The 23,302-nt window shown below is 50.8% G+C and overlaps 1 protein-coding gene across 1 annotated transcript in view; it reads left to right on the forward strand.

The window, feature by feature from the left end:
• The first annotated feature begins 401 nt into the window (after window positions 1–401).
• Window positions 402–23,302, forward strand: part of AMFR (autocrine motility factor receptor) — a 29,463-nt gene continuing 6,562 nt past the window's right edge. The window contains exons 1-10 of the mRNA XM_037141529.2: window positions 402–890; window positions 9,269–9,361; window positions 11,946–12,110; window positions 13,446–13,598; window positions 15,775–15,815; window positions 15,978–16,110; window positions 17,395–17,528; window positions 18,439–18,549; window positions 19,087–19,277; window positions 19,592–19,695. Of these exons, the coding sequence (XP_036997424.2) occupies window positions 624–890; window positions 9,269–9,361; window positions 11,946–12,110; window positions 13,446–13,598; window positions 15,775–15,815; window positions 15,978–16,110; window positions 17,395–17,528; window positions 18,439–18,549; window positions 19,087–19,277; window positions 19,592–19,695 (1,392 nt within the window). The 5' untranslated portion in view covers window positions 402–623. The remainder of the gene's footprint in view (window positions 891–9,268; window positions 9,362–11,945; window positions 12,111–13,445; window positions 13,599–15,774; window positions 15,816–15,977; window positions 16,111–17,394; window positions 17,529–18,438; window positions 18,550–19,086; window positions 19,278–19,591; window positions 19,696–23,302) is intronic.

Here is a 23,302-nt window from a genome sequence, read left to right on the forward strand (position 1 = left end):
TCCGAGGTTAGGTCCTCTATCATTAGGTCCTCTATCAATGATTCCCATCAGAGCTACAAGGGAAGCTGTTAGGCCCACAGGGGTGCTCAGGGGTGACCTGCCTAAGCGCGGGTGAGAGGGAATGAAGCGGCTGGACGTTTGGTGGCCCAGGTCCCCGTGTCCTGCGGACGGGCCACGCGACTGGGCCCGACCGCCAGGGAGCTGAGTGACGCGCGTGGGCTGGGCCCCAGGCGGGTGTCCGTTGGGTCCGAGGCCCGGGGTAGCTGGGTGGGCGGTGGAGGCTAATGCTAGGTGCAGGGACGCAGGGCCCGAGGCCGCGGCCTTTCCCGGCTAGGCGGCAGCACGACCGCTGGGGGCGGGGGACGGAGGCCGCGCCCTCGCGCCCGTCCCGCCCGCATCCCGCTGGAGGCGGTGACCCGCGCCGAGCCCGCCGAGGCTCTTCCGCGCCGGCAGGGGCAGCAGCGGGAGCGGCGCAAGCGGCCAGGAGCGGCCCGGCTTTGCCCGGCGAGGAGGTGGCAGCGGCAGCAGCGACGCCAGAGCTCGTGGGTGCCGTTCACGAGGCCGCCGCGGGGGCCCAGCCGCAGCGCGGGGAGGCCCGGGGGCCGGAGGCCGCCACTGCCGCCATGCCGCTGCTCTTCCTCGAGCGCTTCCCCTGGCCCAGCCTCCGCACCTACACCGGCCTCAGCGGCCTGGCCCTGCTCGGTGCCGTCATCAGCGCCTACCGCGCCCTCAGCCAGCCCGAGGCCGAGGCCCGGCCCGGGCCCGGCGATCCGGAGCCCATAACGGCCCCGGTGCAGCCAGACCCCACCGCGGTCGCCGGGCCGGGCGCTGGAGGGCCCGGGGTCAGCGACGTGGCCCAGTACCTGCTCTCCGACAGCCTGTTCGTGTGGGTGAGCGAGGCTGCCCGGGGCGCAGCGGTCGAGCGGGCGGGGCGCGGGGGCCGCGGTGTCACCCATTATCGGGGGGCGGGGGGCGTGGCTGGGGCAAAAGCACCCTCTGCCCGGACCACCGAGTGCGGTACGGGGTCCAGGGGCGCCCTGCCGAGGGAGACGGTGAGGTTGGGGTGGAGGGTGGCGGGGAGGAGATCAGGGGTGTCTTGAGGAGGGGCGTCCCCAAGGCCGAAGGCTGGAGGAAGGGGTCGGGAAGCAGGGGTCACCGCTAGGACCCGGGGGACGGGAGCCGTGTTGGGGAGAGTAAGAGGAGGAGGTTGCTGAAGGACCTTGGGGAGGGAACCGGAAGACCCCAAAGAGCAGGAGTCCCCACAGGGGAGTGGGCTCGGGGAGCCAGTTACCGGGTCTTCCAATGAATCCTGGAAAGAAGTCCAGAGGCTTTTCCTAGTCGGTGGGCCGGGGTAGGCGCGGTGCATGGGGCTGCGGCAAGCGGGGTCAGGGAGGAGGAGGGGCCAGGCCGGGCTTGGGCTTTGAGTGTGGGGACTTGGGGGCATTTGGGTGTGTGTGGACGCTCCTGTTCGGAGAGAGGCGGTCCCCTACAACTTTTTGTTGTTGTTGCCACTTAGTCTGGGATTGCCCTATTTGGGTCAGACAGGCCTACCTTCCTTTCCTGTTGCTTTTACCTGATGATTCACGATCATTTCCGTTGATGTCTGAAGACAGCAACACTGCCAGTCCGGAGACAGTTCACCCTTTCAACTCGGGATTTCTCCCTTTAGTGCTGCACTTTAAGACAGCGTTTCCAAAGGCGTCTGCCAGTGCCCGACAATCACCCTCTACCAGGCAGAAAGGCTGGTTTCGCTTATTACAATAGATAATTTCAGGCTGGGCAGATCAACAGTTATTTTGGCTAAAGAATTGTTTCCGCCCTGGCCTTGAATGCCTCTTACATAAATCCCTCAGTGATCAGCATACTTGCTCCAGGTTTGAAGTCTGTCGCCTGGGTTTACTGTGGCATCTTGGGTCTTGTCTCCATTTGCAGGTTCCCATTTGGGGTTGAGAACAGGCTGTAAATGACTGAGATTAATATTCCAAGTGTATAGATGATATGCAACTCATTTGTTGTAATTAATCCCATTGTGCTTCATCAGGAAGCGGAGGGATTTGTGAACTCTGTGGGGCCATGGATTAAGTGTCCCGGGTCCTTCTGATGAAGAGATTAGTGGAAGGCAGGCAGCGGGAGGTGGAGTTCCATTCTTACACTTCTGTGTGGGGCTGACCACCAGGTCCACTCACGTCTCTTCATTTCAAATCTCGTTTTGCATTGAGTTAGCAGGTAAACAAAGTTGGGAAGAGTGCTTTTGCCAAATGTTAGATTATGGCTTTTGGTATATATTTTGAAGTATAGGCTATAACTAAAGCTTTGAAAAGGAACCACTATGGTATTTATATAACGAGTGCTAGTATTCTTTAATGATTTTCCACCCCCTAGGAGGCATTTTTAAAATTTTTTAAAACAAAACCCATGTTCAAATTTCAAAGTTAACTAGCACACCTCTTCATGAAACAAACAAAGCCTGTTTAAAATTTTTTTTTCTGTGAAAATTAGTACTTTTAGGAAAGATGTTCTTAGTGTTTTCAATAACGATCTTGCTCTTGCAGGTGTATCATTTCTTTCTATCTGTTGATACACTTTTCCTTTCTCAGTTGATCTTACTGTATTTTTTTTCCACCGTCCCTCTGATTTTCGGATTCTCACTGGGCCTGCCCGGGTTCCTCAGACCCTCTCTGTGTGCCAACTGCTGGTTTTCCTCACCGCCGTCATGGCTTCTGCTGAGCAGCGGTCAGGGTCTCAAAGCGTCCTCCTCGGAGGGAGGCGCAGCCTTGACCTTTGGTCGAAGTGAATCCTTTTTGTCCCCTGCCCAAAGACATTCGGATTCCATTTTTAAGAGCCAGGCAAGGCAAAACAAAAATGGATCCTTCTGCAGGAGGGCAGACCCTGCTGGCTATTGTTTGACAACGGGAACCTCTAAAACGTATCTTCGTAGAGCACATTGTGGATCCATGTGGTCTGGGGGCATCGCAGGGGTTTACCATGAATAGGCTCAACTTCATACCTTTCTCATGTACTATGTGAAGCACTCTGGAGGGCATAGCTGTGAACATTTCCCCCATCCCCTCCAAAGCAATCCAAGGTGACATTTGGTAAGTGGTAATAGACATATCTATCAAGAAAACAGCGGGGTGTGGAGGAAGGAGGAACGGATGCTAGGGAGGGATACCTGGAAGGGGGCATTTGAACCCAGCCTTGGGCTATTCCAGGTAGAGAAACCTGCCTGAGACCCGTGCGGGGACTGCAGGTGCAGAGAGGTCCATAACCCAGTGGGGAAATTGAACTGGCCGACCCTGTGATTCCAGAGCGAGGCTGGGAAGGTGAACAGGAGACTAAGGAGGTAGGGGCAGTGGCCCTGCCCTGTGAGAGAAGGGGAGGGGCAGGCAACCGCTCTGAAGGGATGCTTCTCAAAGTGTGGACCTCCTGCGACCTGGTTCATTTTCACTTGGGGCACTTGTGAAATGCAGTTTCTCAGGCTCTACCTGGGGGTCAGTTTCAGGGAGAAGGATGGAGCCTTGGAATCCTCGTTTTGATTAATGTCCAAGGCGGTCTTAGGTGCGCGAATGGTGGAGAAGCTGATGAGGGAGAGGATGGGGTGTGGGGCTAATGCCCGATTATGTACACCTAGCCTGCTGTGCTCAGGGGTGTGGGCGTGATTTTCTGTGCCCTAGGGTTAAAGCAGGAGTGGAGGGGAGGAGGGGCTGTCTTGATGACGTGTTTTTTTCGGGGGACGGTCTATGGCAGCAGTGGGGAAGATGGATTTGTGTAGAATGGAAGCAGGCCAGGAGATGTAGTGACTTCAAACCTCTTCCCTCCGAGGAAGTCATGCCAGGGGGCTCTCTGAGTGTGGACGCGGAGACTAGGTTGAAGAGGAGGCGCCAGGGTCCTTACACTAACAAACACTCAGCCTTGGTATGATCACTTATTCTCTCCTGTCTTTCTAGAACTTTCTGGAAGTTTCATTCCAGATTAGGTTTCATTTGTTCTTCATTTCTAGCCTTATTTTACATTTTTCTCAGCTGTCACTTCCATTAAAGCACCTCTTGATTCATTCCATTATGGTTTTAAACTGTTGATATGTTTTGACTTTCATTTCTTTATTCTTACTCATTATTTTTGTTACTTTCTTCTCTTTCTCTCTTCCTTTTTTTGTATGTACTCACCTCTAAAGTTGTGAGAGGACGTGGTAAAATGGAGAAACAGAAATATGAAACAAGTGTTAAAGTTCTGACTTAATTATATGCAAATCAAATAATTTCAATAGACATTTCAAGGGGGAAAAAATCACCAGAAACAAAAATGGATAAAAGTGAGCTGCCCATTTATTCAGAGCCGAGATTGGCGAGCTGTGGCGGCCCATCAGGCCCAGCCTGTTTTTGTACATTGTCAACTCGTGCTGGTTTCACATTTTTAAGGGAGGAATCTGTGGCAGAGCGTGTGGCCCCACATGGTTACCGACCGATCGCCCACTGGAGGACCCGCTGCTGACTCTGCCTTAAAGAGCCCATCTGCACCCTCCTTTTACAACTTCAGAAGTGAAAGTGATGTGCTGGGCTTGAGTCTGTATGATTGCACATTCCAGAGGAAATTAGAGGAAAATGTTAGCCCCATAAACACTGGGGCAGCTGAAGAGGAAGGCGAAACTGGTAAATAGGATGTAAGCCTCACGAAACGACTTAAAAACAAAGGGAAAGTCTTCCTTCCGGTGCAGGGGAGGTAGGCTGGCTGCCCTTTGATCGCTGCTAGACTTGTGCCCAGGGCTTTGTGTCTGTGCGTCCTGTCCCGTGGTCATCTTGCTTCCCTGCCCCCGGAATACCCGGAAGAGTGCCTCTTTGTATTTTATTGCCATTTTGTCCCTGTCAGCCCTCGGGGGGCCATGCGTTGCAGTTGTTCTCAAAGAGAGGAGACAGACAAATGGTGTGTTAGTGCGAAGTGGGAGACCAATAGCCTTCCGCATCCTGTTCTCCGCAGCAGTTCCTGGTGGTTCAGCCACATTTCACCCCCAGCTCATAAATAACGCCCCTTGGCGGCCTGCGTGTTGCAGGATCAAAACTACCTGTAGGGTCACACAGTGATCACCGTGGCTGAGCCGTTTGTTACCAAGCCTCTTCTCCTTTTCCTTGCAGGCCCACCTATCTCGTCATTTAGTTTCTGTTTTCTCAGGCCGAATGGTGGAACTGTTTTGGGAGGGGGTTTTGTCTAGGGGCCTCAGAGCGAAGGCCCAGGCGCCTGACGATGCCGGGTTTCCTTGAATCAGTACGACCTGTTCTGTTCCGGGCTGCACGGGGGCTTGTTTTTCCTTCGTGCAGACTAATAAAAATTAACGGCACTTGGTGAGGTTTTAAAAAAAATACGACGTAAAGGTTTTATTATTTTTTTTACAGTGTTACAGATTTGAGAAAGTTTTCTTAAAGAGTAGAAATACCCTGTGTTTTACAACATTAACCCGTGACGTAGGCCACCCCGTTTTGGTTGGTTACTCCTCGGTCTCCTCTCCCACAGTGAGAAAAAACAATGTGGAATTTCGGAACTGGTCAGATGAGTGAATGGAATCTAAACTTCAAAAAAATAACATAGTGCATTTTTAGGGTGCAAAAGTTGAAAAGCACTGAAGCGATACACAGTGAAAAGTATGTGTCCCCATCTCCCTGCGCCCCGTCTCCCTCTGCAAGGAGGAACCATCACTGTCCCCTCGTAACCAGCGCCGATGTTAAGTGGAAGGTCAAGGCTGGCCAGGCGCTGGGCGCCGTTCACCTCCACCTGTCACACAAATGCGCATGTGTACACCGTCCCCTTGCACAGTGAGTAGCAGAACAATCGCATTTCCACGCTTGTCTTTTTTAAGTGAACAAGTTATTTTGAAGGTTCCATACAACACTAGTGAATATGGGGCTGCCAGGTTAGTTTTCCTGGTTCCTTTGTGTCCCTTTGTTGAATGTGTCTCCCCCTTCTGCTTCATTAGCAGAAAAATGGGCAATAGTTTTCCATTTTTCTGCTATTATGAACACAGCGCCAGTGCACCCTGATACGTACAGCCACTTACATTAAAGAGTGGAATCTGCCCACGGGGAGAAGTCAGTCGGCTGTATGGCGCCGAGGGAATGTGGTTGGTGCCTGTGCTGTGCTCGGCGTGGACAAAGGGCTGGTGCAGACCTGGCCTGTGGGAGTGGCCTCCTCCTGGTCAGCCGAGGTAGGGAGGTTTGTCCTGGTTCTAGGGATCCGAATCTCGGCAGAGGTGTCGTTTTTCTGGAAGAAGATCACTGGCGACCTAATGGGATCCGATTTGGGATTTGCTTTTAAGCGAGGAATGCAAAAATGATGTTTCTTTCCATATTTGCAGTTTTTCAAGCCTTTGTCGATTTCGAAGTTGAGAATTTATCATGTCCTCATTGCAATGACACAATATTTGTGCAGTGGAGACATTTTTTTCTATAAATAGGCATAGAATAAATAATTATTGAGGTTTTTTAAAATTTTTATTTTTTTTAAAGATTTTATTTATTTATTTACTTTTAGAGAAAGGGGACAGGAAGGAGAAAGAGAGGGAGAGAAACATCAGTGGGTGGTTATATCTCACACACCCCTTACTGGGGGCTTTCCCTGCAACCCAGGCATGTGCCTTGGACTGGGAATCGAACCCTCAACCCCTTGGTTCATAGGCCTGCACTCAGTCCACTGTGCTACACCAGCCAGGGCCCTTTTTCCTGCACACAGCTCTGCTCCATCCTGGTCTGTTCTTCCTGCTCTGGTTCGCCTATGGGCCTGCTCCACTGTGCTCTGCGGAGACGTCTGGAGTGTTCCAGCCCCAGGCAGGGAAGCAGAGCTTCCCTCTTTAGTGGAAAGAGAAAAAACGAGCTCCCTGAGCCGGATGGGAGCTGCCTTTCCATCCTCATGCAAATGAGGACTCCAAATCTTCACAGTTTGATTGGCCCAGAAGACACTGTCCTGACTGGTCAGAACGGAGCTGCTGTGATTGATCGGTAAAGATGCTGATGGGGACATAGCTTAGCAGCTCAGATTAGAGGGGGAATGCCTCAGCCCTATGGGTGAAAACACAATTCTAGACCTCCTTCTGCGCAGGAACATGGTGCAGGCAAGCAGCTTGGCGCAGGCTTCTCCCTGACATGCATCTTGGGGTGAGAGGCTCCTGTGCAGAAATGACTGCTAGGTTCTCCTACATCTGAGCCCAGTTAGCCTCCCTCACCCCTTCTTAGTAGGTGTCTTCTTTCTCAGGGCCCACACTTCTTACCCTGGCTACTATTTAACTCTCTTATTTAGATTGAAGTAGAAATGGTTACATGTGGGTGATAGGATTTATGAGGGCCTTTGTTTTGGGCTTTTTTTTTTTTTTGTAAATCAAAGGTACAAAATTTTTACACCTTATTTTTGAATCCGGAAAAACTTTTAAGTAAAAGTTTAACTGAGAAATAGCCAATAATACTTTCATTTTTGTTTTGTAGTCCAAGATGTTCGGGAATGCTGTTTTGGATAGAAGAGTTACTAAGCAATCCTAAATTCGATGTCTCTCCTTCTTTGCTCCAACAGCAGCCTGCTTGTTCTGCTGGATGTTTCCTAAGTTCTGTGTCTCGTGATCTCATAGCTCTCCGAGTGTAGGTGCTAAATGTGTTGCATTTATTTCTTTATTTCATATGCCTATGTGCAAAAACAGGAAGAGTTCTTTTTTAGTTAAATTGGGGAGTGTTTGGCTCATTTTCAAAACCCTGTTCAGCCAGGAGATGTGCCCTGAGGGGCTGGGGTTGTGGTTTTGTCTTAGGGCTGATTTTCTTAATTAACAGGACGAGGTTTCCATTGACGGGTTAGAAGCACAGGATATGAGCCTTTTTACCGTCAGCTCCTTAAAGATGAGGCTTCTAAGCCATGTGTTGGATGTGTGGCCTGGGCCTGTTCCGCTGGGAGCCCTAAGTGAGGGATCTAGGTGCTTCAGATAACTAATTTGGGATTTTTTTCCCCCTGGTTATTTGGATATAATTACCAGAACAGTTTCTTTTTTCAGCAGAACTATTTTTGTTTCGGTTCTTTAAAAATATGCACACACTTCCTTGCCCCATTAGGCAGGCAGACTAGAGGTAAACATGATTTAATCCCTTTTTAATGAATCAGGGCTGTTCTGTCTGAGGGCAGGCCGTGGGACCCACTAAGGGAAACCTGATGAGTTCTTAGTCCACTGCCTTATGTTCTCTTCTAGCTCTTCTTTTTCACCTCCTTTTATTTTTAAAAGAAACTTACTTGCTTCTTTTCAAAGTAGAGGGGAGAGTGCCCTGGGAAGAGACTATGACCAAGTTCAGGTAACCGTAGTGAATCGAAGAGGGAAGCACTGAGTTGGCGTTTGTTTTCCTCTGCTCTGCTGCATGTCCTCTCTGCTGCCTGCGTCCAGGTCCTTTGGCTTTTTCCGCGTCGCGCGGTGCTGTACAGTCATTTGAGCATCGGTAATGGGTTGCGCCACACACTAGCCTTGTGGTCGGGCCAGCCCACTCTTTCCTTGTAATCTAACCAATTAGATTTGTTTTGATGTGAGGCTGTCCATCTCTAATTACGGTAAAAAACAGCGAGGCAGCCCCGCTCCGGTTGAAGGAGGAGGCCTTGGTTCCGCATGGGTGTCTCATGGTTGCCTTTCCGTTCTGGGCCCCTCAGGCCAGTTTTCTTCTTCCTTCTTTCTGGTTTCTCCCCTCGTGTCCCAGAGACTTTCCTTCAAGGCCGACACCAAGCAGAGAGTACCTTTGGGCTGGCCGATCGTCCCATTACAATGTATTGTAAGAGACACATAGATATTTTGGTCTCAGTTCTTCGTGTTCTTGGTTAGACAGGGCAGGGCAGGATGTTTGCCTGCTGGACTTTACTGTTCATGACAACAACACAACTTCATGTTCTGGAAAACTTTTCTTTGAGACTTTCAAAATCCTAACATAGGAAATGCTATACCTGGGAGATAGCTACGGTTTAAAGGTACATGCATTTTTACATACACGGCAAAGTTTACATGTAGTTTGGTAAGAGTGAAGGGGCACGCGGCTGGCTAGGGGGTGCGTGTGGGCACCTCTCTCCCGCTCACCTTGTCCCTCCCCACACCGCCTTGTGGAAGTGTGTGCTTAGGAAAGGTGACGTTTGAATATTCCCTTTCCCGTGCCGGCAGAGAACTGGAACGGCTCTGTCGTTGGACATGATGGGTGAAGGCCTCATACCAAGTCCTGGGGCCGCTCTCATTTTCAACGGGAGGACATACACACTCTCTCTGGTCTGCGTGCAGGTCCTCGTCAACACCGCCTGCTGCGTCTTGATGCTGGTGGCCAAGCTGATCCAGTGCGTGGTGTTCGGCCCTCTGCGTGTGAGCGAGAGGCAGGTGAGTCCAGGCCACGGGTCTTGCTGTCAGGGTTTATTTTTTTAACTTCACAGTTGATGTAATTTCAGATTTGCAGAAAAGTTGCGTGACTGCCATGAAGGAACTGATTCATAGTTAACATTTTATCCCATTTAACATTTGCCTGTTGTTTTATACGGACTTATTTTTTCTGATCTGTTTGAGAGCAACTTGTGGACGTCACAGCACTTTACCTCCAAATACTTCAGTATGTGTTTCTTATTTTCTTTTAAAGATTTTTTTCAGTACTTATTTCCTAAGAGCAAGGACACTTTCTTGCACCACCACAGCACAAAGGTCAAAATCAGGAAATTCGGCATTGACACAGTGTCTCATGTAACCCCCAGTCTGTATTCAAGGTACTCAGGTTGCCCCAATATCGCCCTTTATAGCTATTTTCCCTGCAACTCACAGGACCGTAGTTTTTAAAGAAGCACAGATTTCAGTTTGAATGATCAGAAATATCGCTATTTAGAATATGGATTCTATTCCAAAGGAATTCACTGAGAGATTTTAATTTTTCCCCTTTGGCAAAGTAAATTAGGGTTATTCTTCAAGCAGGAAACTAGGTCATTTCTTCTGTTTTTAGGGGAGATAGTCCGATTGAACATTGTTCTCAGAAGGCCTGGGTGAGTGGGACGTACTCTCAGTGAAGAATTGTGTTGCGAGATCCCGCGTAGATTGGCCGTTCCCCAAAGATTTTAGCGGATAGAGTATAGGATGGTGCATGTTAAAATAAGAATTTAAAACGGGACTTTAAAACAACAACTTATAAACAAAACTATATTTCACTTTCTCTTGGCTCAGTGCTAAGACGCAGGAGCCTACTCCATCAAAAGTGTAGCCGTGGCTTTACCCTCACTTGCCCTTTCAGCCCGACTCTGCTCTCAGATCAGCCGTGGTCCCGGTTCAGGGCTGAGGGCAGTTGCTGTGGCGGTGGACTTCTCCGGTGCTGCTCTGAGCAGAATTGTTTCCCAGAGGCGTTTCCCAGCACTGTCGCCTTCTCCGAAACAGCCACTCCAGAGTCGCCCCCTGATGGGATGGTCCGTATGTAGAGGCTTCTTTCTTCGTCAGGAAGAACTTTTGATTTGCAGGCCAGAAATTGGTCGGGTTGGGCAAGCCATCCAATTGCTGATGGATTGCGCTGGCCCTGGTGGGCCTACGGCCTTCTTTTTCTAAATGTTAAGTATCAGTTGGAAATTTACAGAAAACAGCCTCAGAGTGTTCCAGAGATTTTTATGAGACCTGGAGGGAATCCTGAGGGCACATCTGCTGCTCAGCACTGTGTTCGGCTGCTTCAGCGTAGAGATCGTTTCTCATGCTGTCCCCCGGTGACTTTGGGGCTAATGCCGTCATCTGGTGGCACCTAGTCAGCACCGCTCTGAATTGGGACTCAGTAGCACTGACGTGGGTTTGCTCTGTGGGTGCTCGAGGCAAAGACGTTGATGACCTAAAATGGAGCAAATATTAAATAAACTGTGAAGTAAGGTTCCGGACCAGGCATTTTTTAAAGCATTTAATGCCTATTAGGGCACGTGCCTACACGTGGTCCGCGTGTTGCCTTTTTTAATTCCCCCAATGATTCCGTGAGCTGTAAGCCACTGTTGAAAGACCCACTTTATAGGTGGGGACTCCAAGCCTGGGGACGTAAAGTCACACAGCAGATTGGAAGTCACGTTTTTGTCCCACCACGGCCACAGACGGCCTGAGCGCGTCGGCTAGACGCCCCTCGTGTGCTTTTCCAGTGCAGCAAAGCCTTCAGAACTGGAAGCCCTCGGTGCAGGGAGGGGCCGGGGACGCAGAGAGACACTGGGCATGTGGTGGGCACCGACACTGCTTCTTCGGAGGGGGGTGGACGCCCTGTGATGCCGGAGACGCGGAGACTCATACAGAGATACGGGCTCGGCGATGTTTTCCAAAGGGTGAAAAACTAAACAGTGTCAGGGCCCATCAGTAACCACTAAAACGATACGTTCAGAGAATGTTCACAGACCTTGGTGAGGGGCTTACAGTGTGATCAGTGCAGTGCATGGAAAACGCTGTGCACACAGGGAGAAGATATGCAAACTGCACAGAAAAGTTGGGGCGTCATTTTTGTTGTGCGTGTTTTTATACTTCCATTGATTGTGGGCTGCCCGATGAGTTATATATTACTTTTTAATCTGGAGGGTGTTTTAAAAAGTCTAATCTTTTCTATTTGTTTTAAAATCCAGAGAGCAGACGTGAAAAGGGTACTTGCAGCCCTCACCATTCTTTTGCATTTTGTGTTGGGCGTTACATGTATCATTTAATTCATAAGGTGCCGGACTACTGTCACCCCCTGTCGAAGGCTAACATCCCTTTGGTGACTTAGAATGACAACCCATGGCCTGCAGACTCCTTTCTGGGGGTCTTACCTCTGTTCTTCAGGGGGCTCAGTTTTTCCTTTGCTTTGCTTTTCTTGGGGTTGCGTGTTAGAGCTGAGTACCAAGCGTGTTCTCCACAGGACCCAGCTCTTGTTACGTGAGCATCCCTTACACGGGTTAGGTGTGGCCGTACTGACCTTCGCCAACGTTTCTCTTTCTAGCACCTCAAAGACAAGTTTTGGAATTTTATTTTCTACAAGTTCATTTTCATTTTCGGCGTGCTGAACGTGCAGACCGTGGAAGAGGTGGTCATGTGGTGCCTCTGGTTCGCCGGGCTGGTGTTCCTGCATCTGATGGTGCAGCTCTGCAAGGACCGGTTCGAATACGTGAGTCCCAGCCCAGCTCTTTGCTCGCCGTGTCACGCATCGGCCAGGTCTATGTTCTGGGGCGTCTTCACGGGCTGCCACACGCGTGTCGGGGGAGGGCCGGAGAGGAAGCCTCCTGCATCGGGTCCCCGCTGCCAGTGGGGAGGCACTTTCTGCAGCATCCGGGGAGCGCACAGAACCAGAGCCTCCTGGTTTGGGGGGGCTCCTCCTACCCGACCTTCCGTTCTGTTGCAACTCACGGGGTTAATTCACCTGCACCAACTGTTTCGATCACAGTGTAAGAAATCTTAATATGTAAATGGAGTAAAAGTTGGTCTCTTCCAGATATTTCCTCTTGGAATCTCCCTCCACTTTCTCCCCTCTTCCTCTGTTTTTTGGAGCTCTGCTTTCTGATCGGTTTGCACTGTTTCCACCCCGGGCAAGGACAGAATTAGCTCTCTGGTCTCCTTGGTCCCAGAAGGGAATCCTTTTCCATCTGGGCACAAGACCTGCCTCTTGGCTTCAGATCAGGGCTGCGCGAGTGCACCCTCACTCCTGAGTGCCCCCAAACTCATTCCATGGAGCCTGGGTAACCCTGCGGTTCTGCCCTGCCGTTACACCCACTCCATGGCCGAGTTTGTTCCTTCTTTACCCAGTGATCATGGGCCAGGGGCTCTTGACCTCTGCATGAATTCATTTCGGCCTCAGAGTCTTTATAGCGTTCTCACAGTTGACCCCCCACTCAAGGTCAGGAACAGGAGCTTCTGACCTCTCTAACTGCTTTGCTGTCCAGTTAGACACCTTCCTGCTCAGGAGCCATAGCTCCAGGCCTTCTTTTCCAAGCCGTTGCCTCTCCTTGCATGTTGTTAACGTTGCATTATAACAGTGGCAGATCTGCACCTGGGTTACACGTCAGTTGTCTGAGCCCTGACAGTCTGGGAACGTCCTCCAAGTGGATTCGGGGGAGGAGGGCTTAGAGCAAGGTCAGGAAAGAGCCAGCAGGACGCGGTGCTGTCCCAAGTCCCGTTGAAGGCTACAGGAATGACATACCTCTGGAAAATTGCTTCTGGAGACTTATAATCCCACTGGTAGGAAGACCCTTGAGAATTTGAGATGAAAATGTAATGTATATGTTGTCAGTAGATTAAATGCTGAAGATCTCTTTGTGTCAGCTCCTACTCGTGTTTAGGCTGGGTGGGGAATTTTGGCCATCTGGCAGTGGGCTGCTTCTCTGTGCTTTGCATTTGGTAAACAGACCCCCGAGCAAAGCCACCAAGCTTACCCTTGGGTTTCGCATCGAAGTCCACCACTGCCGGGACGAAGGCTGACCTTCCCTCCCCGTTCTGTGCCTTGCAGCTCTCTTTCTCCCCCACCACCCCGATGAGCAGCCACTGCCGAGTCCTGTCCCTGCTGGTCGCGATGCTGCTGTCCTGCTGCGGGCTGGCGGTGGCCCGCTGCGTCACGGGCTACTCCCACGGGATGCACACGCTGGCCTTCATGGCGGCAGAGGTAAGCGGTGCCCTGGGCTTTGCTCCGGCTTCATCTCTGAGTCTTTTCAAGGACACAAGGGGAGTGTCGACAGGCCGTTCCCTCCCGGGAAGTGGCCGACGGGTATCTGGTCTTTCAGTTTAACAAGCACGTTCTGAGTTCTGCTTCGTGTTGGGTCCTGGTACTGAAGGCGGCCTCCATGCGTGTGACTCCGTGTCATCCTTGCTGTATAGGAAAGTGATTAAAAGTGGTTATTGCTGCCATCATTTAAGTATTGCTGCTAAATACTAGGAATTATTCTAAATGCCTGTGTCGACCCACTTGTACACGTATTTACTCGTTTTATTCTGTTCGCGAATGGGGGGCAGGGAACAGGTGCGGGAGGGTAAAGTGAGCGGCTGAAGGTGCCCGACCGTCCGGTGGTGCAGCCCGTGCCCAGCGGCTCCCAGGGCGGATGGTGTCCCGCAGGGTCCTGGCAGGGTGTGCAGTGCTCTGTGCGCGGGCTTTCAGATGGGGCTTGAGGTAGGGTTTCAGAGGATAACAATATGTAAACCTTATCCATTATTTTCAAAGAATACTTTGATTTCACATATGCTTTAAAATTTACTTTTTAAACCTTTCTGAAAATATCAGTTTCTATTCAGTAGAAGTCAAAATTTTCTGTGTGTTCTTATATTCAGCGACTTCGCCATTTTGCTCAGGCCAAAGACAGAATATATTCATCTTGCCCATAAGTGGTATTATGAGTGAAAAAAATATATCAGTTCAATATATTAGTGAATACATTAAAGCTGATTAGCTAATATCAACTAATTTGAACTGGGAACTTGTTAGAATAGGGTTAAACTTTACTTTGATTAATAGCATTCATTTCAGAGTATAATATAGTAGTGTAAGTGAAATTAGAAAAGGAACATTAAAGTACATGGTAAAAACATTTCCAGCTTTTGTTGAATACCTTTTCTGTATGTGAAAAGTATACAACTGTATTTCCTCTTGAAAAACATCTGTCTAAAACTTTATTTACACTGACTAGTATTGATTAGTTTATTTTGGATATGTTTTATATAAACCATCATTTGAATAATACCATGTTTTTCTTTTTTGGTTATCTAATTTTTAATATTAGGCCAAACTCTGAAAAGGGTAGACATTTAAATTAGGTCTATTAGGTCATACTATATAGTACATACTATATTTTTATTTTAGTTTGTTACTGTGTATTCTCTTAAGATAGTTTATCGTGTTATGGATTTGCTATTTTGAGGTAAATTATATTTTTATACGTGTGGTGTTTCTCTTCCATATGTGATAAAATATTTTCCATTTATAACTGAAAGTTTCCTAATCTCAAACATAAATAATTTAACAGTTCTGTTCTGGTAAGTTAGGAGGAAAATGTTCTTGGTATCAATTTTGATAATACAAAACGCTACGGGGGTTTATTTTGTTCTTGATTTCCTTTGTTCTCTTCTCTTCCGTGTGGGCCAAGGGCGCGCACACAGCGTTGTGTGGGGATCAGCCCCCGTCTGGGTCAGCAGTGTCCGCGCTGCTGCACGAGTATCGCAAAACACCGTCCCAGGTAGTCAGTCGTGGTCCCTTAACGCCGTGTGAAGTAGAAGTGGTCGCCACACGACTGGAAGGACTCTCCAGACAGTAGAAGGCGTCCTCGGGACAGGGACCGGTGTGCACGATTGTCACCTGTCAGTAGAAAGGGGCTCAGTAAAAGTCGGGTCGCTGGATCCTGCACGCAGTCCCCGGGAACCTGAAGCAGATGAAGGGAAATGGTTGGTTTTGCTGAGACGGCATTGCCGTGCAGCCATGCGTGAGTTCAAGGTGAACGACAGAGCCAAGGGACTTCTTGGCTTCTGTGTACTGTGGAATGACTATCTTAATAAGTTTTGTTAGCGCACATCCTCTCTATCCATACAAAAGATTTTTTTCCTCATGGTGAGAACTTTTAGGGGCTATTCTCTTTGAGCAGTGTCAACTGTCGTCATAACAGTGGACACTGTGTCCCCCGTGCTTATGTAACTTACACCTGGAAGTTGGTTCCTTCTGACCACCGTCATCCAGTCCCCCTGTTGGACAGGGTGCTCTTAACTTGAACAGAGAGATGTTTGACTTTATGTAAAGTCAGTTTGGCCTGAGGAGTCCTAAATTTTACTAAAAAGAAAAAAAAATATCTGTTTTACAGTCTCTTCTCGTCACCGTGAGGACTGCTCATGTGATTTTACGGTGAGTAGCAATCGGAGGGTGGCGACTGAGGTCTGTTTATACAGTCGAGTTTAAGATGTAACAAGTATAAGGTACATAAACGTGTGACTACTCTATACTGTGCTTAAACCAAATTCAACTGTAACCAAAACCACGAAGACGATTTTTCTGGATTTGTTGCAGATACGTCATCCACCTTTGGGACCTCAGTCACGAAGGCACGTGGGAAGGGAAGGGGACATGCGTCTACTACACGGACTTCGTCATGGAGCTCACGCTCCTGTCCCTGGACCTCGTACACCATGTCCACATGCTGGTGAGCCTCCCCCGAGGGAGCTGGTCACTCAGAGGCAGGACCTGGTCAGTGCACCGACAGGTGAAATGTCGGGGGAGGAAGCACCTTAAGACCACACAGATGAACACAGCTGTGCCCACCCCTCATCTTGCCGCTGGGTGCCAAGCAGCAACCTGGAGGCATTTCGGCTCAGGAGTTCGCTGAAGCTCCTGGGAGACCTAGTTAATCTGCTGGCTGAGTCAACAGCTGATGCCTTTGGCATAAAGGGAAGGGGATTCTTCTCCCTGTAGTTTCTTGTGGCTTCTGTTACTTAGTGGTTACTTTATAGACGGTGAAGGGAATTCTGGCAGAGTAAGCTACTTCATGGGCTCCTAAGTTTTCCGTCTTTGTAGTTAAAAACAATGCCCCTATTCTTAACTCCTCCCACTTCACTGTTTACGTTTTACCCTGGTGTGCAAGAGATTGCACCGTTGAGTACCACCTTCATTGGTGAATGCTCCGTGATCTCGTAATGGAGAGAATCAGCATCCTTGGTGGGCACTTTATTTAGATTATAAGCCTGTCAAAGTAGTGTTTAAGAGTCGGTTTAGGCATAGCACATTTCTAAAGACCTTTGAAAGCAGCTTTGAACACATACTTTAAAAAAACCATGTATAGCTTTTTTGGTTAATGTATTATGAGCATTTTCCTATGCTAGTAACTGTTCTTAACTCTTTTAACACCATCCAGATAAAATGTCAGTCATGTAGACGTGTGATGATCTAACTCACCGACCCGAACAGGGGGGCATTGAGGTTGCATTCAGGTGTTAGTGAGATCTCACCTTTACATGATTTTTTAATCACATACTGGTTTTCTTAAGGTAGTTTTAGCTTGCTTTTTCACTTAAGTATTCTTTTCCCTTATATCTGACCTTCAGAAATGTTATGCATAAAATATAATAGGACCATGTAGTATAGTAAGTATAATTAGTATCTGTACCATATTGTACACATGAGTTTACAACCTCATTATTCCCCTACTGAGCATTTTGCTGGTTTCCTGGTTCTCTGTTTTCCTGGTTCTCTGTGGATGTACATCTTTCTGCACAAAGCTTTTACATTTCTGGTTGGTGCCTCGGGAGTGACTCCTGGTGATGGGGTGACTAGGCCCGAGAGCAGGCACCCTGATTGGGCTGGCGGTGGGCACAGGGCCACTGGTCAGCTCAGCTACAGTGAGGAGCTTCTGCTGCACCCCTCGCCTTCACCACCAGGGGGCTCCCGTTCGTTCTCATGGCCTGTTCTGTTCTCTCTCCCCCTCGTTCAGTTATTTGGCAACATCTGGTTGTCCATGGCCAGCCTGGTCATCTTCATGCAGCTGCGTTACCTGTTCCATGAGGTGCAGCGTCGGATCCGCCGGCACAAGAACTACTTGCATGTCGTTGGGAACATGGAGGCCAGGTGAGTGAGCACAGGTCCGCGTCGCCCAGGTTGGCTCATCTTATTTATGTATCTATTTTACCATATTTTTTTTTCCTTTTTCACCTTAACCAAGTTGACTCGTTTTGGATCTTTAATAATGACAGATTGCAGATTATATGAGGGCTTGCTTTCGTGACCCAGTAACGGAGTGGTGAAGAGGGAGGCTCTGGAGCCGGGCTGCCTGGGAGTGAGCCCCACCTCATGGTGGCCGTGGGCCATGCCCTCAGCTCTCAGGGCCCCAGCTGCGCCCTCTCTGGGGGCGGCAGCAGAGCCTTCCTCCTGGCACCGTTGGCGGGGTTCAGTGGGGTAGCGCATGCCGGGAGCTTAGAGCATTCTGGTGCTGCGTACACGGTATGTGCTGAGTCAGTATTAGGTTCCCATGATTATGTCATTTGTATCGTCACCGTTGTTATATGGAGGCTTCCTGGGCATCTGCCCTCTTTATTTTAAGAAGGTGGGTCTCACTCATTCTTTACACATGTGTGTTTATACACACACACTCTCACACTCACTCACTCTTAACCTCGTCGAGGGAGGCACTCACTTGCCAGTCTGAGGCTAAACCAGGCCTGCAAGGGTGAAATCAGTGGGCATCCTTTTGGTGTCCCAGGGAACTGCTTGGCTCTCTGGGGGTCTTAACGCCCCGGATTGGCCTGACATTCCCTTGTCACTAACAGGAGCCATCGTTAAGACAAAGTTTAGTGTCTGTGTATAAATTCCTTGCTCGCTCTTTGATAGGCCATGAAGAGAAAGCAGGTGTGATGATTTTGATGGTTGGCCACTTTACTGAATTCCTCTGAACTGTGCTGGTGGGGAGGTGACATGGCTGAAGTGGCGCTCTGATGGCGTCTGTGGAACTGACCCCAGTGGCACGTTCTGTTGTTCACAGGTTCGCGGTGGCCACCCCAGAGGAGCTGGCGGTCAACAACGACGACTGTGCCATCTGCTGGGACTCCATGCAGGCTGCCCGGAAGCTGCCCTGCGGACACCTTTTCCACAAGTAGGCGCTTTGGGGAGGGCACTGGGCACTGGTGCTCCGTCCAGGACACGCGGGTGCTTGTGGCGCCCGGGCTCAAGGTGATCCCTAGCACAGCAGTGGGGACATTACCTCAGACTGGCCGTGGTGCTCCACGGGACTTTGAAGAGAAGGTCAAGGCAGACGGTGTTAGCGGGCAGCTCTGGTAGCCTGAGAGGTCTTTGGAGTAGAGGGTACCTTTCAGCCACAGGGAGTTGGAGCCGATCAGATGGAGCTGGAAAGGGAGATGGTGAGCCATGTGATGAAGTCCTGGGCAGAAGGTCATGGCCAGGAGCTTGGTAGATGACCATGTAAACGGATTCGTGTTCACAGCTGGACCTACTAGGGGCATAGGAGAGTGAAGTAGGGTGCAGAGGTAAAGTCAACAGATCTTTCTCAACGTTGAAATCTCACTGAATGGCCAATAAAAGTAAAATTACAGCACTTTGGGTACAGTCGAGCGCTCCCGGTAAATTCCCACAGACTGGGCTAAGGCTCTCTCTTTCTCCACCTTCCCTGTAGCTCCTGCCTTCGCTCCTGGCTGGAACAAGACACCTCCTGCCCGACGTGCAGGATGTCCCTGAACATTGCTGACAGTAACCGTGGCAGGGAGGACCGTCAAGGGGAGAACTTGGAGGAGAATCTGGTTCCCGTTGCAGCTGCTGAAGGCCGACCGCGCTTAAACCAGCACAATCACTTCTTCCACTTTGATGGTTAGTTGGCGTTAGTCACTGAAACCACAGCCTGGGGGCTGATGCGGTTCTAGTTCTCAGTTGCCCCGTATGGCCAGTGTGATACAGTATTTCGGTTCGAATCGAAAATGTCCAGAAGCTGTCGGTAGTGCTGAGGGATTATTGTGTACTGGGTATTCCGTAAGTAGGTAAGCATCCAGTTTTTTAACGAGTACATTATGCCAGGCAAGCCCTTGGAGATGGTCGTCTCACTCCCATTTATGTCCCGCGCTCGTTGAGAAGGAGAGAAAAATTAGGAGGTCTCTCTAAACGCGTGCTGGGTCTCCTCATCCCAGGGTCCCGGATTGCGAGCTGGCTGCCCAGTTTCTCGGTCGAAGTGATGCACACCACCAACATCCTCGGCATCACGCAGGCGAGCAACTCCCAGCTCAATGCGATGGTAAGGACCGGCTGCTCGGGGTGGGGGTGGGGGGCGCGGCCGACACTCGGGAGGGAGGGGCGCCACCTCACGTGCACCGCAGGGAGGGCCTGTCGGTCTGCACCTCACTCTGGGAGAATGGCTGGGCTCTTAGGGGCATCGTGGTTCCTTGCTGCTGGGATAGCTCAGATTCCTGTGTTTTACATTTTAAAAATGATTTGGAAACCACCTTTTGTTTTAATAGTGTGGCAGATAAGCCAACCCTTTCTAGGTGCTGGTAGGTTCATTCTGCCGTGATCTAGGCCAGCGATTTTTACCCGGTTGAAAATTGCTGATCTAGGCCAATCTCGGACTCTCCCAGCTTTAGCCCAAAATAGCTAAAATAGGAAATATTACTCAGGAAATAATTATTTCCTAAATAATAGCCAACAATAGGAAAATTATCGACTGGAGTGAATGACATGCCTTTTATTAAAAAATGTGCTAGGCCTACCAGTGTGGTTTTTTTGACTCCCATCCTCTCCCTCCCCAAATATACACACACACACACACACACACACATATACACCTTGAGCCATTGAGGCATGCTGTTAGCTTAAGCGTATTGTTCAGATACTTCCAGGTTCTTTGTCTTTTTCTAAAGCTTTGCCATATGGTGTGTATTTTTTACTGTGCAGTGTAGCAGAGACGTGTTTGTGGCAGAAGCTCAGTGCTGGTTGTGACAGTGAATGCAGGGAGTCGGCACACCGGGGACGTCAGTCCTGCTGGAGCAGGCCCTGGCCAGGGCCACCTGAGAAGGTCGTCGGCTGTTTGCTCGCTCACTCATTAACCTTAGTGTGTTTAGTCAGCAGGTCGACACCGGGAGGCAGCTCCCGTGATGGGCACGTGCAGTGCAGACAGCGTGCCCAGCACCTGCCGTGTGGACGAGGACGGTGTGAGCCCTGCTCTGCACACGTGCCGTTCTCCTCGGGGAGACTGACTATGAACCCAAGGAGATCGTGCTGCTGGTGCTGTGGAGGCGGGGGGCGGGCAGTGGGGGGCCGGGGCTGGGTAAAGGCTGTTCAGAGGGGGTGTTCTGGGCAGTCCCCCAGAGGAGGCGGTGTTTAAGCCGAGACAGATGTGGAGGATGGGATGGGGAGGCCGATGGGGTGGGGGGAAGTAATGGACCCAGGGGCAGAGGCCACAAGGTGGGAAAGTTGTGGGACCCAGTGGGCAGAGGCCACTGTGGCCGGGGCCCCGCAAGTCGGGCACCGAGACTGTGGCATAAACTGAGGTCATGGAGCCAGGTCGTGTGGGGACTTGCAGGCCATGGTCCAGTTTAAATTTTGTAATGAAAGTGTTAGAAGGCCATGCAAGGTTTTCTGTCCCACCCAGGGGACCGATGGAATGGTTTTGCTCCCGGGAGGAGAGTGGCTGATAAGGGGCAAAAATGGAAGCCGTCGCTGTGGTTCAGGCAGAAGAATCCAGCAGCTTGGACTGGGTGCGTGCAAGAGAGATGAAAGGCAGTGACGGATCCCAGTATTTTTAGAAGATGAGCTGACAGGACGTGATGAGGCTTTGCTTTGGGTGCGGGGGTTCGTGGGCTGAGGGGCGTGCGGGAGTGGAGGCAGGCAGGCGGGTGGCGGGACCGCATATCACCATGGGCAGGATGGGGGTGTGGGGAGCAGCAGGGCCAGGACGGGGGCTCAGTGTCCAGGTGGGGTGTCCGGGAGACAGCCGCAGATGTCACGTCACAGAGGCCATTCTGGGCAGCCTGGAAGGGACCGTGCTGGTGATTCACATTGCTGACAGTCAAAGCCAGGGCCTGGAGCTCTTCTAGGGAGAGAGAGCAGCTTGCAAATGGGGAGCGGGGACAGGGGGGTAGAGAGGGAGGAGCCGGGCGACGTGGTTTGGAGGACGCAACAGGGGCCCGTGGGAATTCTTGGGAGTCGGGCTCAGGCTCGGAGGGAACAGTGTGGGACTTGGCGGAGTCCGGGGGGTCGTTAGCTGGAGAGGAACGAGCCGTTTCCGCAGCCCGAGGGGTGTGTACGGGACCGTGCGGACTGAAGCATGAGTGGGGGCTGGAGGAAGAGACGAGGCCGAAGGTGTGTCACAGTGGGGGGCACAGAAGCGGGGGCATCTCAATGGGGCTGCGGCGTCCGGACGGCATTTTTCCAAACCTTTTTGAATAAGTCATTTATTCACGAGTTTCCAAACCTGCAGAGGAGTATCCGGTGACGCCGCACTGCATGGGGCCATCTGCGGAGTGACAGTGACGCCACGGCGGGCAGGGGCTGCACACACGCCTCCGGCTGCTCCGTGTGCACTCGCTCCGGCAGCCATGGAGGCTCTGCGGGTGGGGCAGCCCACCTGCCTCCCTGCCAACACCAGAGGCAGGGACATTCTCGGCACTGCTGCGCCTGCGGCTCTCAGGCGGGGGCCCTGGTGGTTTCCCTCCAGGCCCGTGATGGAGTGCAATGCACTGGTTTTAGCACGGCTGGTTTACTAGGATCTTGCATTGTTCATAAAGGTCCGATACTTAACTCACTGGACTTTCTGGAAGAAAAGCTTTGGTCTAATCAAATGAACCCTGGGCATCATTTTGTTTCAGAAGTGAGGGTGTGCTGTGGGGGACAGAGGTGAACGTTACCTGGCCGTTGGGGTGTCTATGGCCTCTTCTCCGTTTGCTTTGCTTGCACCTGAGCAGAAGGGACCCACACACATTCATGTGCACAGCGAGGGGTCCCAGGAACTGGGGGGCCCTGGGCCCTCTCCCACGCCAGCAGCGACTGTGTGCAGAGCTTTTTCTCGGCCTCCACGTGGAGGCTCACTTTGCACGGTTCTAACGGCTGCTCCAAGGGGCTGCCGTCCCCACGCAGACCTCACTGTCCCTTAACGCTGCTGTTCTCCCTTCTCTTCTTTGTCTTTCGATCGTTGGGACTTTTCCACAAATAGAACCTCAATTGTAAGCACTGTGAAAGAAATACGCAGACCCGGAAAACGTGATCTGGAGCCTCTTTGAGGGAACTGTGGGTAGTGGTCTGCTGAGGCTTGCACCCGCCCCCCAGCACATATGCGCCCCTCCACGCGTCCACCCTGTAGCACCAAGTGGACTGTGGGAGAACTGGCTCCAGGGCAATCCTAGCAGTTCACATTCTTCGTCATCTTTTTTATTCAAAGGAAAGTATTTACACATAGTAAATTCCCCCTTTTTAGTATCCAGTTCTGTGAGTTTTGTCAAACTTATGTAGTTGTGTGACTGCCACCGTCATCAAGGTGGAGACCAGTTCCAGCCCGCACCCCGAAATTCCGTGGTGCCCCTTGGGAATCCCCTCTGCCCCACCCCCGCCCTGGCAACCGCCCTCATTCTGCCCATTGCAGAGTGTCCTGTGAATGGCATTTTGAGTCAGGCTTCTCCCACATAACGCATTTGAATTTCATCCATGTGGTGTGTGTCAGAAGTTCCATTTTGGAATTATTGCTTTTAAGAACACACTTATATTCCAGTTAATGTGTACTTTTGAAACCTGGACGATTCTGGCTGAGCCTGTCTGGCATCCAGCCGAGCTTCCGTGGTCATCTTAGTCTGCGATCTGTGTTGTCCCGAGTTACCTGTCCGGCGTCCTGGGAGAACACGGAGGGCGTGCAG

The sequence above is a fragment of the Artibeus jamaicensis genome, unplaced genomic scaffold (genome assembly GCF_021234435.1).
Source record: "Artibeus jamaicensis isolate MK-2021 breed Jamaican fruit bat unplaced genomic scaffold, CSHL_Jam_final contig_3152, whole genome shotgun sequence".
Taxonomy (NCBI): domain Eukaryota; kingdom Metazoa; phylum Chordata; class Mammalia; order Chiroptera; family Phyllostomidae; genus Artibeus; species Artibeus jamaicensis.